This window comes from Leptonotus elevatus, chromosome 20 (genome assembly GCF_054856555.1).
Source record: "Leptonotus elevatus isolate MCC_2025b chromosome 20, RoL_Lele_1.0, whole genome shotgun sequence".
In the NCBI taxonomy this organism is placed as follows: Eukaryota; Metazoa; Chordata; class Actinopteri; order Syngnathiformes; family Syngnathidae; genus Leptonotus; species Leptonotus elevatus.
Window position 1 is genome coordinate 4447486 of NC_141258.1, and position 17914 is coordinate 4465399.

At 43.3% G+C, this 17914-nt stretch overlaps 1 protein-coding gene across 5 annotated transcripts in view; it reads right to left on the reverse strand.

Moving 5' to 3' along the window:
- Nucleotides 1-669: 669 nt before the first annotated feature.
- Nucleotides 670-17914, reverse strand: part of nrg3b (neuregulin 3b) — a 251507-nt gene continuing 234262 nt past the window's right edge. For all 5 annotated transcript variants that reach the window (XM_086064515.1, XM_086064514.1, XM_086064513.1 and 2 more), the window contains 3 exons: nucleotides 12644-12744; nucleotides 6804-6986; nucleotides 670-1663 (listed from right to left, as the gene is read on the reverse strand). In XM_086064515.1, coding sequence (XP_085920641.1) covers nucleotides 1099-1663; nucleotides 6804-6986; nucleotides 12644-12744 — 849 coding nt within the window. In that variant the 3' untranslated portion in view covers nucleotides 670-1098. The remainder of the gene's footprint in view (nucleotides 1664-6803; nucleotides 6987-12643; nucleotides 12745-17914) is intronic.

Below are 17914 nucleotides of genomic sequence, written 5' to 3' on the forward strand. Positions count from 1 at the left end.
AATAGCAAAGCCATACCTTTTTGACCATCGCCCACACCTTGCCCCTTTGTGTTGATCAAGACGCTTTTTCTTTCCCGCAGTTCCTCGACTCGGCAGTGTCTCGGAAAATAACTCATTCACGCTTCAAACAGTGTTTCCGGGTTCAGAGTGAGGCGTCAGAGAAGACGGATCCGAAGAAATCCAAACGAGGCGACGTCTCATTAGCGGCACAGCAGGGGGCGAGTTTTTGCCACGTGGTTCTGCTCGCGTTTTTATCTTTTACCTTGAAGGACATCAAATGTAGGCGGTTTGTAATTTTATAACAATTCTATATATGATCACAATCCAATGAACAGCAGTGCATTTCCTGTTTCATATTCTATGTGTCTTATATATAGTGAGTGTAATAATGCTGCCAAGAAGAGTAGCACATTGTTCTTCTTGAATACAAACATGCGCAGGTTGACTCACCAGCACCTCTGCTGGTGGCAGCGAAGTAGTGCAAGCAACACAACAATTGAACACGAAAGAATTTGCATTGTTTTCTAAGGATTCCTTCCATTGCTTTATCGTTCCCATTCAGCGGCATTGGCTCAAGTTTCCAAGCCTCCCCAAACCATCTAAAAGTGTCGTTACACTGTATGTCTGGAAGGATAATGACCCTAAAATGAACCAGGACCAAAGTTCTTAATTAACACTGTTATGGTAATCTTTATTTTGTCACAATTGTATGTCAAATATATATACGTCTATGTGACATATATTAGATGACATATACTGTATAATTTCATTTCTTTACAATAGAGAAACAACATAGAGACACACTATTTTGGTTTCTAGGTAGAAGCTCCCTTTAAATAGTGGTGTTTTTTTCCCCTCCCAGTTTAGCTCCCACTCACAGTTTGTTGTCTTGTTATGAGTTTATTCACAATGTGTGCTTGTTTGGGTCATTTGCCGTCGTGATTCGGCGTATTTTTCATTTTTTTTGTCGTTCGTCCTTTCGCAGTTCAATCTGTTCGTCAAACGGCCTCCGATATTGGTCCATGTGGCCGCACAGATGGTCCCACCTGCCAAACAGCAAAGGACCAACTTCTTTGAAACTTTGCAAAGTTAATCCAATCAACTCAAATTCCCGTTTCCTCTGCAGATGGCCAAGGTGCAGTTTGGGTTCTTGATGGCGGTATAACCTTGGCCCGTCGTCTTTAAACCTCGGATTCCAGAGCCCGTTTGCGCTCTGGCGGAATACCGGCCGCTTTGTCCGGTCCCGGCCTCGGTAGCGCCCCCGCGGTTGATGTGAGAAGCCAAAGACTTCGTCGCAGGACTAGAAATGTCTTTCTGCTTTAATGCCTGATGGAGTTCTACGGCCATTTCATCGGCGGAGCAAGAGGGCGTCTGAGGGCAAACACTAATGGGCGCAGCGCTCTCACAGGGAGGAGAGGAAGGGCTGCCGGCAGGGACGAGACACCCCCCTGGGTTCTGGTCAGTCGCATCCAAACGCCTTCCCTCAAGGTCGAACGCCTGCAGTGAAGGGATGATGGGAACAGAACGGGTGCGCAGCGAGGGCGGAGGGAAGCTGCTTCCCTTATCCAGGCGAGTGCAAGGCACCTCGGTCCATCCCTTTTTGCCGGCAAAGTGAGAGGTCCTGCTGAGGAGGGTGCCGACCTTTCCCCCGCTCGGATCACACCTTGAGGCAAGAGAGAATGAAATGGGGAATTAGAAAGCAAGTCATTACGATGACCTTTACGCCGCATTGGATATTTCTCATAAAAAGTGCCAGGGTGTGGTGATAAACCTGCTTTTCTCCTACAAAACAAAATGATCTCAGCAATTTCCCCTCTTAATTGCTGTGATTATTCATAGCCTGAGTTGCTACGTGAATGTTTAACTGGGGAAATGTCTTGAACATCTTTAGAAAACACTCTTGATAGAACAACTGCAGGGTGCTTGACCTTGGCCTGATGCAAGGTAAACGTACCGGCAACTGGCATTTTTCCTCCCTTTCCGATTAAAGTTAGCTAAATTATGATTACCGAAAGCTACTGAAGTGGAGCGTAACACAAAAACGTAGTTGCCATCTTTTCAAAGTGCGCAAATACCACAAATCTAATCTCTGCGATGGTAAAATTGCGACCCTGTTTGGGGTACTGTACTGTATTTTGTTTTACTGAACCACAAAAAACATGGCGTAAAGAAACTCTGCTCAACTGTTCCCGATAAAAATCTCTATTGGCAATACGGACTTCGGCCGAGCTGCAGATTCTGCTATTGCGGTCCTGAAACTGCTGCCAGATAGAGGTGGCAAACCCAGGTCCAGAAAGTAAAAACCCTGCCACAGTTTGGCTTTAGCCGCAGGTACTAGCTAGCAAGCTCCCTAGGTGCTCGGTTTCCTGCTAGGGAGCTAGCTAGGGAGCTTGCTAGCTAGCACCTGGGACTAAAGCCAAAGTGTGGCAGGGTTTACTTTCTGGACCTGGATTTGCCACCTATGGTCATTAGCCCCTTCTAGCTAGCTAGCTAGCTCCCCGGGTGTTCGGTTACCTGCTAGGGAGCTAGCTAGCTAGCACAAGGGGGTAAAGCCAAACTGAGGCAGGGTTTTTACTTGCTGGACCTGGATTTGCCACCTCTACTGCCAGACTCCAAAATGGTTGTGTTGAGTATTTGTCTAACAAATCTTCTTCTTTGTATTTTCCGGCAGTCTTGATGCTCAGGGGCACCACATTGCCTCTCACGGGTCATTCTTACTAATCTGATGGAATTCTGGGGAATAAACCCGTGATTGTGGGTGGTGAGATGGTGTGTGTGGGGTTTATCGCATTTCCAAATCCGTTAAAATGTTAAAAATCGGTCTTGATAGCTCATGATTGGTTGCGATTTGACTTGCAAATGCAAGAAATATCATCGTGAAATGTGTGTAGCGCACTCTGTGAAAAGCAGCAAAGAACTTATCAAGAGCGAAGTAGGTTCATGCGCACCAGAGTTACTGCTGTTCCCCGGTCCTGGGTTCACATTTCGATTTACCCCCGCCTTAGGAGACAGCCGCCGTTATTGCCAGCCTTCTGAGACTGTTTGTAGCATAACCAAGTTTATATAATTGAATTACTTCCCCACTCCCCTCGGTATTCGAAGGGGAAATGCAAGCTGGAGGTAAATCCGGCAGATCAAAACATATCTAAAAATAAACCCCATTGCAAAGTTGCCTTCAGTTCTGTCCTTATCTGTGGCGGGCAAATATGTTTTGATGCTGGATAATAAAAGTGACAACGCTCAGCAGGGGGGGGATTGGTTGTCTCAAAATGGGAAAACGTGGAGGGGCATTTCCCGAGTTTCTGCGCCGCGCTCAAACCTGTTTTTACATTCCCCGTCTTTATCCTGCACTATCGTCACAATCTCCCCTCACTTTACCTCCCCTCATCCCGCTATCCACCTCCCACTAGTCCTATCCAGAGATGAGACTGTGTATCCATGGCAACTGCGAAGAAGGGAGAAGGGGGGGGGGAGGGGGGTGGGGGGCGCTGTTCTAAAGCTTGGTGTTTTATGTCTGCTCAGTCCAGAAATAGGTCACTTTAACCTGCTAGAGAGCCAGCAATCGACGGGTAGAACTGCGTCGATGGCTAATGAGATCGAAATGTGTTCAACTTCCTTTAAGTCGCCCCGGAGCTCATTTGTTCCTCTGCAAGTGGACACATCTGCTAACCGGGGTATTGCTTAAATGAAGTATTTCTTTTTTGGGGGGGGTGGGGGTGGGGGAAGGGGGATGTGGCCCATGAAATTTGAAGGCGTAACGTAAGGCTAAATCCCCGGCGTATATTCACAGAAATGTCATCAGAAGCGCAGCAGAACATGACTGCCAGGGTCTGTTGAGTGACTGATGAGAGCACATTTCACACTAATTCTCTTTCAAATGGAGACAAAAGCCCTGACCTCAATTGGGGATACGCTGATTCTGGGATGGAGAACTGCTCGTGCTCGAGCTTTGTTAAAAAAATAAAAATGTTGGAAATAGGTCACATAAAGAGTTTGGCAGCAGAGGCAGTGTTATCTTTGGAGTTGCCGTGATGTTCAATCAGACTCGGCTTGCTCGCAGGAGCATCGCGAGGGACACTGTTGCTTGCTTTAATGACGGGCGGTTTTGATAAAGTTGCACAGTCTGACAGCAAATGAGGCTGTTTCTGAGTGACACGCCGGAATGCACAGTAATTCCGTGTTCCCGGGGTTGTTTCGGAGGGAATGCTGGCTTCACATCGGGTATCGTTTTTTTTTTTTTTTAAAGGAAATGCAACGTAACCTGTTTTGAGTCTTGTTACCTGCTCCAAACTTGACAGTTCGTTTAAGAGAAAATGACCACCGGTTTTCATGACACTTGGCGGATTGCCTTTACGTCTCTTTTCTTACTGATGTAACTACTGCAAAAATCAAAATACTTGCCTGGGTTTGAATCTCTCTTGGACCATCTCTTGTGTGCTTTCCCTCCTGGTACTCTGACTTGCTTCCACCTTCTAAAATCATGATTCATTGAATTGTCCATAGCTGCCAGAGTCTATCTTGACTCTCGCCAGAAATCAACGAGGAAAATGAATCCATATGAAAACCGTTTTTAACGGTTCTTTACCAGGAATATTTTGTTTTATATAATGTGATCTGCGTCTTGCCTTGGTAGAGGTCTGCGCACTATTGAGTGCCAAAACTGAAGAATCCTAAAGTAGGGTCTTTGCAGGCTCAGGTTTAGATTGAACACCTTGATTGATACCAACCCCAATGCGTACATGTATGCTGGAATTTTGTCATTGAGATGCATGCATTACGCCATCAGAGTTCTTGGATTGACACCCGAAATCTGTAGAACCTGTGCCACAGCCAGACAATACCTGATCAGGATCGGCAACATTCAATTCCTCCACCTTTGATGACTAAATCCAGATGGAAAACTTCAGTGCTATCTCAGTCCAAGATAGAAAATGTAAGCGATTTCAGCCTCCCCCCTCCCTCCAGCTGCCGAACTTGAACTTGCGCTAACTGCAAAGTAGGACAAGACGCTGTCCTGACTTGACATCTGCGCCACCGTGAAAGCTTCTAAAATGAATCTCGACGATGTCGGATGGCCAATATGTGACTCCGCTGGCATCTTTTTGTTCATTTTCAGATGCCCGCAATGAGGTCACTTGAACTTCAGTCGATCGGGTGGATCCGCAAGGCAATTATGGGAGGCTAATGAGATTGGAAGTGTTGAACTAAACAAATTCTTCTTATCTCCCAAGGAAATGAGAATGTGATTTAATTGCCTGGACTTCACAGATTTGGCTTCTGTGATAATTTGTTTTTCTGTTGAGGGTTTTAGATACCTAACCTCGAAAAAACTCATTGTCCATCAGGTTGCATGGAACTGGACCAACAGAAGCTTTTACATATTCACACAAATCCAAATGAACCAGGCCTGACCCTGTTTAGTTTGCGTGATGAAACCAGATCAGACGTCCTTAGAGAAATATGGTAGACAACCATTTTCTTGTTCTACTGTTCTAAATTGCCTGAATAGTCAATAAATGATAACAGTTTGATCGACTAATCCATTTTTCTATTTCAATTATTTTCTCTAGGAAAATTGTTTGGAGATGTGTAACAGATTGCATTGGACCCTAAATGTTAGTACATCTCTCATTATTTTCACGACCAGAAGTGTTGACATGTAGTAAGAGACAAACTTTACACAAAATGAAAGCCTTCTTTCTGGGCACGCTGGAATTCTCTATGATCTGTTGATTAGCATCTGCACCGCTGTCAGTCTGCGCCGGATCGACAAGCATTGCAGATAAAACACAATAAACAGGAGGCGGAGTGCCGGCAACGCAGAGATGCCAATCTCCCATTTGGCCAGTTATCAGGACGCGAACCGGCATTTGGGATCAACACTGTTGTCCTGATGATTTGTGACAGCGAGACATGGAGGGAGGGCTCACGAGATCAAATCTCACAAGGCGTTTAAACCGACGGTTGGCAACTGGTGCTCAACCTCTGTGCCGGGAAATTAATCAATTTCCTGTAATTGTTGTAAAAATAATTGTAATATATCGATCTTTTTCTAAATGCTTAAACAGGAAGTTGCAAGTTACTAGTTTCAAGTCAACAAATACAAAATACAGATTTTTGTTGCGCAGTGGCGTCTCCTGAATCGCTCTGCTGGACCGATTGAGTTTGACACTGACTCGCCGTTCGAAGATTTGTAAAGGCAACAGCTAAGGTGTTATGAGGATCCGGGTAAGGTTCGGCGGTCTTGATTTATTTAAGAGAGCAGCATCGTGGTCAGCTGCCTCATGAACTTGATGGAGTCCCGTGTTTCAGCTGGTCTTTAAAGGCACTCCACCTCTCAACACGTATGTAACATGACCGGGGTCATGTATATTTCAGTGGCGCTGACAAAAAGTGTATTTCATCTTCTTTTAACACTGAAAGTCATCCATTCATCTTCACTAACATGACGGAAATAAATCTGCATACAGTTAACTTCATGGCTGACCAGTTCTGACCAGTTGAACTTCATGTTGCCCCCACCCCCCCAAAAAAATATTTATTTATACGTGGCCCTAATACGCCGTCGTAGAAACAAACTAAAACTAAAACTAAACTAAAACTAAATCTCTACATTTTTTAAATAAATAAATAAAACTAATAAAAACAGAACAGAACCACCGTAAAAACGAATTAAAACTAACAAAAAATAAATAAAACCAAACTAAAATTAAAATAAAAAAATTATAATAATCCTGGTACTCACCCATCCCTAACCTCAGTATTGGGAAATACTGCACAAGAACGTAAGAGTAAAACTTTACCTCCTTAATGACTCCACGTCAGTTGGCTCCTCCTCCTGCAGGTGCTTGTAGATGTGACCGGACGCTCGCGACGCATCCACCAGATTGGACGGAAGCTTCATCTTCCCTCCGGAAACGGGCGGCATCCGGAAATGATTGGTCTCCTTGCGTCTCAGCGCCGGACTGAACGAGAGGGAATTGCTCCTGGAAGCGCAGAAGGTAAAGCGGCGGCAGCGGCGGCGTGGATGAATATCAGGGATTTAACGTAATAAGGCACACGGCCGCACGGATTCACTAATCCCTTGTAAAATCTTTATCTATTCCTTGTTTGGGCTGACCTTTCGTTTAAGCGCCCAAATGGAGGCGGCCGGAATTTATGATGTTCGTAAAAAAAAAGGTGGCAGGGATGTGATAATCATGTGAAACAGATGTCATTTATCAGCTCCACCTTTTGATTTGCATAATCATGCAGTCATGTGCGAGGGCTCAGACAAAGAAAGGAAGAAGGGTGAGCGAAGTGGCGCGGCTTTGCAGGTGTGCAGGTGGTCATAAATCAACATGGCGGGCATGCTGCCAATGGCACCGCAGGAAAAGTCAAAGAAGAAGGTCATGAGGAGGAAAGGGGGAAAAAAAAATCTTTCTAATGCGAAATTACAATGATTGTGAAGCATTCTTCTCAACGGAGTTTATCAAATCAATCAAGGATTTAAAAAATTCTGCCACATGGAATCCATTTTACAGCAATAATTCGATTTTTAAAACAACCAAGCCGAGGTGTCAACCCACCACAGCCTTGCGCTGACCTTGTTGCCGTCAGGAGCCCAAAATTATTATTAAAATTTTTGGCGGAATTCGGGATGGGGTGAATATTAGATTCTGACGGTATGATGAGCACCAGCAAAAACAACACAGTATTAAAATGTTTAACTCACAGGTAGCGGAAATTGATTTTTCATCAGGGTTCATTCAAAGTCACAAAAGTTTTCATGTTTTTTCTTGTCGCAAGCAAAAAAATAAATAAAAAATTAAGTTAAGTTGACGAAAATATCAATATCCGCTACACTCGCAAACGTTCGCTGCTCAGTGGGATACGGGCTTTACTGTTACTGATTGGAACCTTGACATTTTAAAACGGTCAAACCAGTAATCGGCCCAAGCCTCGGCAGAATATAATAATAATAAAAGAAAACATCAAACCGATTACATTTCGTTGTAAAAAAAAAATATATATATATTTTTTTGCTAACTACTGGGCTAACAAACCGAAGCGACCTCAGACAGCTGAAAATTCCGAAGCGACGCAGAAAAGGAAGTGTATCGCCTCTTTTTGATTTTAATCGAAACATCAAACCGGTAACATTTTGTTGTATGGTAGGACAAACCGTGGCTAACGTCAGCTTCTTCACAGTTGTTTCTCGTGGTACTATACGACTTTATCCTATTATACAACCAACTTGCAAGAATATATTTTCCTATGACGGCGTTAAACAGACGGCAAACTTACGGTTTATCAAAAACAAGATGTTAATGTCTTATGGGACTGAAATTCCAGCTAAAACATTTTTCCGGCTAACTTCATCAAGAGCAGCTTTTGGTCTTTTTCCTGTGAGCGCTTTTGTTTGTGTTGAAGCGCAGTAGCAGCATGTAAGACATTCTTCGAGCCGAGGTGAAAAACAAAACAACAAAAGTCGTCGTTCTCTCAGCTTGATATTTGGCAGTGAGGACATTGAAGTTGAAGAGCGGCCCGTGTGCAAAACCTTCGAGCTTGCGCACTTTCCCGCAGTTTTAAAGCAACAAATAAATAACATAAAATCGATCTCAGCTCCAGTTGTTCAGCCATCTTTGATTGCGTATTGTGTTGAATCACTCTTGCTATTGTTGCCGACACCCCAGGAAGTCTGGAGATGAGAAAATAAATAAAAAAGGGTGCTTCCAAAAGTGGCACAATCCCAAAAACAAGCGTCCTGATGTAACCGCTTGCCACAGTGGAATTAATCCTGCGTTATTTGATCACTTGTTTTATGCGTTATATTGAATAAATCACAGCCAAGTGCGATGTTCCCAATAAATACATTTGTACTCGCCCCGAGACTAAATTTAACTTCATCGATTAGCCCTCATAATTCAATTCTGACATTAAAATGTCCAGGCGGCGAACCATCGACTGTCGGCGCTGCCATGATTACGCATCGATTCCAAAAGTGCGTCAAACTTTGCGGGCAAAGCGACTCGGGAGGAATGGCAGGCACGCGAACGAGCGAGCGGGCGGTTCTTATTCACGGCGTATCGCGCTTTTGAGACGATTGATCGAGGCGGCCATTGATCTGGACGCTTTCTCTGCCGGGATGTGTTACAAGCCCGAGGAACAAAAGAGATGAGCCGAATTGTCGCTCTTGTACACCCACTCCCGTAAAGAAGAGTTGTTTTGTGTCTTTCTTTTACTTATTACCTCTCTAACTACGCTCCAGATTGCACCGCCTTTCTTTCTTTCTTTCCATTTCATACAGAGGAGCAATTCTGCTGGAAAATTAATGTGTGTATCCACAAACAGTGTCTGGGGGCATTTCTTATATTGTGGATTGGGGAGGCGTCTATTGGTTGGAGGGTTTTATTTGGAATAATAGTGCAACATTGTTTCTGGTATATTACAATTTAGGACTATTATGGATAAATATTGCGCCACAACAAGAGCGGAGGCAGACTGAGCGGAACTAATACGTCTTAAAGGTCCTTGGAATATAAACATGGATGAACACAACACTGCGCATTTGCATCATAAGAGAACATGCATGTTTTTGGAATGGGCTTTCGAACACCGTGACAACGAGGCGCTCATGAACGGCCACGTCAGTCTGAAGCGCCTGTCCACATGCTGGCTGTCATACTTGACTTGAAAAGAAATTACGTTTCTTTTCCGCTCTCTCTCTCTCTCCATGACGTGCGCGCACTCATGGCGGACGACAAGGCACTCTAAAATAGCCATGCCAGTCTGATACTCCTGTTCACATGCTGGCCGCCACACTTGATGTTAAAAAAAATGTAGATTTATTTTCCGCTCTCTCTCCATGACGTGCGCGCACTCATGGCGGACAACCAGGCACTCTAAAATGGCCATGCCATTCGGAAGCCCATGTCTAAATGCTGGCTGTCACACTTGACTTAAAAGATTACATGGGCGATGGCTAGCTCAGTGTGTTGAGCACCCGTACCATGTGTATTACTTTTTCGCTTTCTCTCCATGACGTGCACACACTCATGGCGGACAACAGGGGCACTCTAAAATGGCCATGCTAGTCTGAAGCCTCTGTTCACATGCTGGCTGTCACACTTGACTTTTTTACATTGGCAATAGCTAGCTCAGCGTGTTGAGCACCCGCACCATGTGTAGAGGCTCGTCCTCAGAGCAGGCGACCCCGGTTCGATTCGCGGACTGTGCGGTCCTTTCCTGCAGGTCATTCCCTCTCTCTCCCCCATTTCCTGTCAATTATTCAGCTGTCCTATAAATTAAAAGGCTAAATGCAAGAAAAAAAAAATTACATTACTTTTACACTTTCTCTCCATGATGTGTACGCACTCATGGCAGACAACGAAGTGCTTTTGTTTTTTTGTTTTTTTAACAGTCACGCCAGTCTAAAGCCCCTGTCCACATGCTGGCTGTCACGCTGGATTTTATTTATTTTTTAGATCACTCTCCCGCTCTCTCACTAAGACTTGCGCACTGCACTCATGGCCGACAACGAGGCGCTCTAAAGTGGTCATGTCAGCAAACTATCTGAGAGGAATTTTTTTTCATTGCACATGTCATGAGTACAGAACAACAAAACTTACTTAACAGCTACAACCTGTCCAAGAGACATAAAACACAATGACCATCAGAGGCAGACAAAACGGGAAGCCTGACGGGTCGCCAAATGCCGCGGGTGGGGGTGTAGTAAATAAGTAAGTTAGTTCTACTTCTATGTATCCCAACAACTAGTACGCGGTTGTTTTCACTCAGAAAATACACTTTGTATGGAACAGGTACTCTTTGGGTCATACTGACAGCTTTTTATGAGACTTTTTATCTCGGATGGCTCACAGTGTGCTGCGGTTTCTCGGGTCAATAGCCCAAAACGTCTCCAAATCATCCATCAGAGTCTAATTCAGCTCCGCCTCATCCGACACCGACAAGCAGAAACAAATGATTGACTGTCCGCCGCCCGGGATGAAACACCTGCGTGACACCGCGTGGCCCCCCCTCGCCTCACCCGTCGAATTTGTTACCTGTCAGGCAGCGGCCTCCAATCACCAACACATCCTGCATGTCCTTGCTTTATCACGCCCAAAGCTGCACTCATCACGCCGACTTTAAATAAACGCGTGGCGCTTTATGCACCGCCTTGTCTTATTTGCATCCCATTACGTGGCAGATTTACGGCCGTCTTTCCGGCGCTGCCCATAATTAGGACAACAGCGATACATCAAGTGGAAAGCAGACATTTACCGTCACTCATTTCTGGTGATTTGCCAGCAGTGAGTGCAAGCGCCGCCCGCGGGACGAGTCGCAGCGAGCTAGTTGTGTGCTGGTAGCCTGACCTGAATTCCAATTAAGTGTGAAAATAAATAAAATAAATAAAAACACATTAGACGCTTTTTTTTGTTGACTTCCCAGACGAGGTTTTTGTTCTACGCGCCACCCGCGTCACACTCCCGCTAGCGATGTTTACAAAGCAGAACCACCTCCGACATCTCTTGTAGACAACATGACACATTTTGTTCAATATTTTGTCGTATGAAGCAAAGCATAACAAAATATGGATAATGTATTTAACGCTATGTGAGCTCACTTCCTGTACATTTTAGAGTATGGCTATTAAGGCCTCCCAATTGTCATAGGGTACATGGGGGGGGGGGGGGGGCATGTAGTACTGCACTTCCACCTCTTCCTCAAACCGTTTTGTGAGCTCCGCCCTGGCTGACTGAGGGCTGAGTGTTTATAATTTTCAATGCTCCGTAATATGTTTAAAAAAATAATAATTTTACGTCCCAAGACGGCACATAATTAAATCTGCGGATTTTGTTGGAAATACAATTTTTAAACCATTTTTAAAACGCCGCGTGGGCGGAGTCAAACGTTTAAGTCCACCCGACGTGGAGGCACGCCTCGAACTGCACTCTGCAACCAGGGCTACTTGCATGACTATGTAGGGGGCATTACAAACCCTTTTTTTTTTTGTACTTGTGTGCGACAATTTTAAAATACAGTATTGAACTTTTCACCAGGCCTGATGATGTGTGTGCAAAGTTTGGTGAGTTTTCATTCATGTTTAGTTCATCAAAAATGTGACTCGTTATGGATAATAATAATAATAATAATAATAATAATAATAATAATAATAATAATAATAATAATAATAATTATTATTATTATTATTATTCCTACAAAAACAATAGGCACCTCGCAGCGGTTGCTGCTCGGGCCCTAACTAGAGCTGCGAGCAGCTATTAAGGGCACAAGGAAGGCACAATAAATATCTTACAGTCTTACAAATGGATTTTTAATTATTTTTTTTGTTTTTGTTTGCCAGGCCAACGTTTTAGGAGTTTTCATGAATGTTTAGACCCTCATCTGTGAATCAGGGATGTTTAAAAAACAAATATTGGTTGGTGACACAAGGCATCCTAAAAAGTTTTAAAAATGCAGAAATTTGACAAAGACAAAGCTGGATCCATTTCACATGTACCGATTGAGCACAACCCGCCATATAGCCGTCACAATTGTTTACATCATCTATTTAGTGTCTAAAGGTCAGCGCCATATTGCAGGTTGATTGCATTCTCCGCGTGCAAGCGAGCGTGGAATGACGGCAGACGATTTTCACCTGAAGCGTTTGCCTTTGGACTGCGATCTGCCGAGAATGTGCGGCAAGACCGCGGACGCTCCCGGTGCCGCGTCGCCGGCGCAGGTGTGGGTGCCGCAGGCCTACAAAGGAGACACAAAGTGATTGTCGTAAATGTATGCGGAATGTGACATGCTGGGGTTGACTTGAAGCAGCGCCGTCTAATATGACCTTCAAAAGAACAGCTGCTAAATCATTGTGACGATGCACTGCCTTGCAGCAATGACAATTGTGTCCTTGTCATCCTTGGCAATCTGTAATATTCGTGGACGAGCCTGGACGTCTCCTTTATTGTACGGTGAACACATGCTAAATAATTGCAGTTAGCTATTCTATTGTTATTTGTTGGGGAACCTATTCTCAGCTGGTAGCTGAAAATTCATCTGGCACATCTTGACGTCTCTATATTTCAGTTTTTGGGTGTTATTGTTTGTATGATTTAACCCCTTCGGACCCATAGATTTTTGCAGTGGACATGACTTATTTGCGTCTCTAAACCAATGAAACCCCATAATTTGGATGATGTCAACACTTCTGGTTCATGATTGGATCACAATCGCAAGTTGATTTGCATGATGTTCATGTTAAAAATGTTACATTTAAGCTTGGTAAATTTACAACACATTACAGCCATACCATCCCGGCGTCCACTATAACAAATAAAAACATGAGATAACCCCAATCTTCCATGTTCTTATGTGGGAAATGCCCAGCAGAAAAAATGCAGGTCTAAAGGGTTTAAACTATTAATATTGACCATTATAAATAGTTTTAGTGGGCGTCACAACCAGCACTTTTTTTTAGGGTAGCATTGCTAGCAATATTGCTAGCTAAACTGAAATGCCAATAGTTCGATTTTTACCATTTTAAACAAAATGATGTAGATGAGTTTGAAATTATAATAAGATGTTTTACACAGTTTAAACTATTAACATAGGTAATAAAAAAAATTATACTTAGACAAAATGTATTAGTGCTAGCATTGATGCTCACACAACTAGATAAAATGGATGCCACTTCACGAGTGAGTCATGATTCGAATGATTGGCAATTCAGTGATTGTACGCGCGGCCTCTAGTGGTACGTGAAAGAATCACTGCCAGATTATAGTTTTATTGTATTTAATTTTTAAATTCAAAATATTCGCATTTTACAATTGTATTTAGGTACAATTGGTAACTTAGGTATGTACATTTTGAACAAATTTTTTTTTACGCAGTGGCTTGGAATTCAATTACACTTGTGAACTGTAGAGGGAGCCCTGGAGGACTATAAATCCAATTATTCCTCAATGATGATTTCACACAGCTCATCTTGGATCAATTTTTAGCAGCGGTCCAAATAAAAACATGCTGCAAGTGATGTAAGACGGCGCAGTGAAAGCGCTCAGGGGTAAATACATAATGTGGGAAGAGAGTGGAGTATCAGCGCACTCCATAAGGTTTATGTCCCCTGTCAGGGAGAGGAAGCACACCCTCTCTCTCTCTCACTGGCGTATTCCCCCATGCTCAGGCGCTGTCTTTAATTACACTTTACATTTTAAAACTCAGATTAGAAGGGGACGCTTTGTGCATAGAGCGGCACACTGGCCCTCGCGGACAACAATTAATCCCACACAAGATTACGTTAATGGCTCCCCCGCCCTGCTCTCCATTCGTCTTTTTCCCTGGTCTTATCAAAATGAACAACATGATCTGTCGGCAATCCCTGGGAAGCACCCACAGGAGGAGCGCCCCGGTGAAAATCAGGAGATAATTTGCTTTTTTTGCAAACAGAACTTTCTGCTTTGCCCTTTTATTTGTACTCTATTAAATGATTAGCTGTTTAATGAAAATTGTTGTCTGTTTAGGTTGTCATCAGAAACGTGATTTGGTGCCCTTGACACTCAAAGTGCCATTTTTGGATGCAAGAAAGTTAGAAACAGTTGTCTTTGACACAAAATGTTATGATGTGAAAGTGAATCAAATTTTAAGGGTTCTCGAATAGAGCCCTGTGGAACACCATCCAATATTTAACATTACCAGGTTGCACTGGCATCCAGTTCAGGATGTAGTCCGCTTTTTGACGAATGATCTTTCATAAACCTTAAGGGTTAGGAGCTGGGGCGCAGCATCACATTTTAAATTGCAATCGCAATATCAAAGAAAAAAACCCTCAAAATTGTTCAGCCCTAGTTAGAAGTGTGTCCACTCTCCAAATGGTGGTATATTTGTCAGGGGAATAGAGGAGAGTCATCCACCCATCCATTTTCGAGCGCTTATCCTGTTCAGGGTCACGGGTGAACTGGAGCCGATCCCAGCTGAATGTGGGAGAAAGGCAGTCTCCACGCTGGATTGGTCACCAGTCAATCGCATCGAGAAACAGACACGCAGGGGGAATAGAGTCCGCCCTGTGAACCACTACACCGCCATTGACATACAGAAATCTCCAGTCAAACCGTGAGGGCGTTCAATTTGGAATTGGACCAAAAATTACGCGGCAAATATTGGGATACAGTTCAGATTAGTTCAGCGAGTATCACTATGGAAGTGTATTGCATTCAATTGGAAAAAACAAATCTCCCTTTATTATTATTTTTTTTTTTTTTTGAGGGGGTCTTGTTTTTTTTCTGTTTCTGGATTTTTTTGGTTCAGTTTTTCAGAATTTCTTTTCTCTCAGTAAAAAACAAAAGCAAAATTCTCAGAATTCCGTACATACTGCAAAATTTTCTTTGGCTTTTGTGCAACATATTCTACATGAAAGATTACATTTGAGAAGAATTTTATAAACAGGAATTAACTGGATTTTCAACATCAGGAGCAAAAGCCATTCCCATCAAAAATACATTCACACTGCAAGTTACATCAGGTTCCTTCTTTGATAGTTGTTCCACAACACCTGCATCCATTGAACTTCGTTTTTGGAGAGTTTCTGCTCGTATTTCTTTGTAGGATGTCAGAAAAGCCTGCTGGAGCTGCTGTTTTGATGTGAACTAAGGGGTCTTATGTTATTATATAACTTGACCTGTGAAGATGTTTTTGATTGAAAAAAGCTTTTGAATTCAGTAAATATGACCCCCGGATGCCGCAATTTCAACACATTGCTTTTCTCAGTTCTTTACAACTTACAAAATGTTTTGAAACTCTGTTGTGTGCGGTAAAATCCACATTATTCACATTGTGAAATGTGACTTCTAATGGCTCTACACATAATCAAGGTTTTATGATGGCGTCAGTCCACATTATTTCTGTTGTATCCACTGGGGGATTTTTTTTTTTTTTAAAGCCTGACCAGCGGCAAGCAGCAGACAAAAGGGAAGACGTTGCAAGGTGTAACCACTTAGCTAACTTGCTGCTGCCTTTTTGTTTGTGGCCAGGTTTTACGACTCTTTAAAAAGCCTTCACAATATAAGACAACGTGGAGACAACAGGAGGACACGGGAGCCTAATAAAAAAAAAGCTATAGAAAACCCTTGCATTCAGCCTAGCATTAATCCAGCCCTTCTTTATGGTCCCTTTTTGGATCCTTAAATAAACAGCAGCAGGATAATTAAGAACTGCGCACAGCTACACACTTTTTGGCACTGCCTGCTATCTCCGCGTTGTTGCACAATCATGCACCTGCATGCACATTTGCATAAAATGTGTAACTGTTGGTGGCGCGACCTGCCGAGCTGCCATTTAATTAATTATGACGATACCTGCAGAAGCCCTGGTATCAAGTCTGTCGCTGTCATATCACAGCGTTTTCTAAACTAAACACCAATGAAATTATTCCTGCCGATTCAGCCATATAGTAGCCTCTCCTATAAGTCTTGTGAGTCAAAATGTGGAGTAGGAAGTGGATTAACTGCTTAGTGAAAATTGCTGTCAGTTTAGGTTTCGTGCCCTTGACACTCAAACTGCCATATTTGGATGTGTGAAAGGTTCAAACAGTTATCTTTAATACCAATGACTGAGCTAACAATGGTGCTATGGTGATGTTAGAAACAAAGTGAATTAAATTCAAGGGTTCTAGAATACAGCACTGTGGAACACCGTCCGGAATTTAACATGATGCTATGATGATAGAAACAAAGTGAATCAAACTCAAGGGTTCTAGAATACAGCCCTGTGGTACACCATTCAGTATTTAACATGATGCTATGGTGATAGAAACAGAGTGAATCAAATTCAAGGGTTCTAGAATACAGCCTTGTGGAACACCGTCCAGTATTTAGCATTAGCAGGTCATTGGCTGGCATCCAGTACATTACCCAACACCACATTCATGAGACAGTTATCTTGGAGCCCAATCCTATGTGGAGCAGAAACTGTAAGTAGCAAATTTGAGAGGTTCCAGAACGCAGCCCTGCGGAACACCTTGTGGTATTCACCATAAAAGGGCCCCCAGGTTCCTCCGACCTCTGTTTCTTTTTCCAGTACATTAGTCACCACCACATTAACTTCATGCTGATGGAAGTTTAATTTCCTCCCTGACCTCATTTGACACCTGTCTGTGGCACATAATTTTTACATCAGCGCTGCAATCTCATTCCAACAGCGATGTTAATTCACTCTCATCTCCGTCCATTCTCAGTGGCAACAAAGGCTGCCTAATATGTGAAATTTCCCCTTCCATTTTGATTTCCCATCCTTTGATGGGTACATTGAACAAATCATCTCATATATGACCCCCTCAGGTGTGCGGTATTAGAAGTAGAGTGTGCAATTCAAAGGTCTATTCGAGTGCATGTAGAGGAAGGATATGCACTGCAGTGATTTCAGATTTGCAATTATGTGAAGATTTTTCCTTTTTCGGCCTCGCACAAGATAAAAGGGAAAGTGTTCTGATACTGTGCTAAAAAAAAGTGCTTTCCAAGATGGTTGCAAGCTGTGAGGTAGGAGACAAACCGCGGTCTGCTGTGGCTTGGTAATTTCACCTCGGACTCTGCAGCTCATTCCCTCCTCCCAGGTGCTTAAGGCCACTGATCTTTCCGTTCCCAACTTAAGCTTCCCTCATACTGCTCTTGTTATAGCTTGTTTTTATGTCTGTGTCATCCTCTTCCCCCTTGGCATCCTACCAGGTCTTAAAGAATTTTGAGGCCCCCGATGAAAAAAAGCAGACTGGGCTTTAAAGTGTTGCGATTGGTTTTTGGTGTCAAACTTTGTAGACAGTTGTTTCCGAAGCGTTTTTTTTTTTTTAGGAGGAGAGAGATTGCACCTTGCCAAGATGTACATTTAACGTTTTAACACATCTTAGCTGTCAACTGTCGAGTCGTCATTTTAGATGACA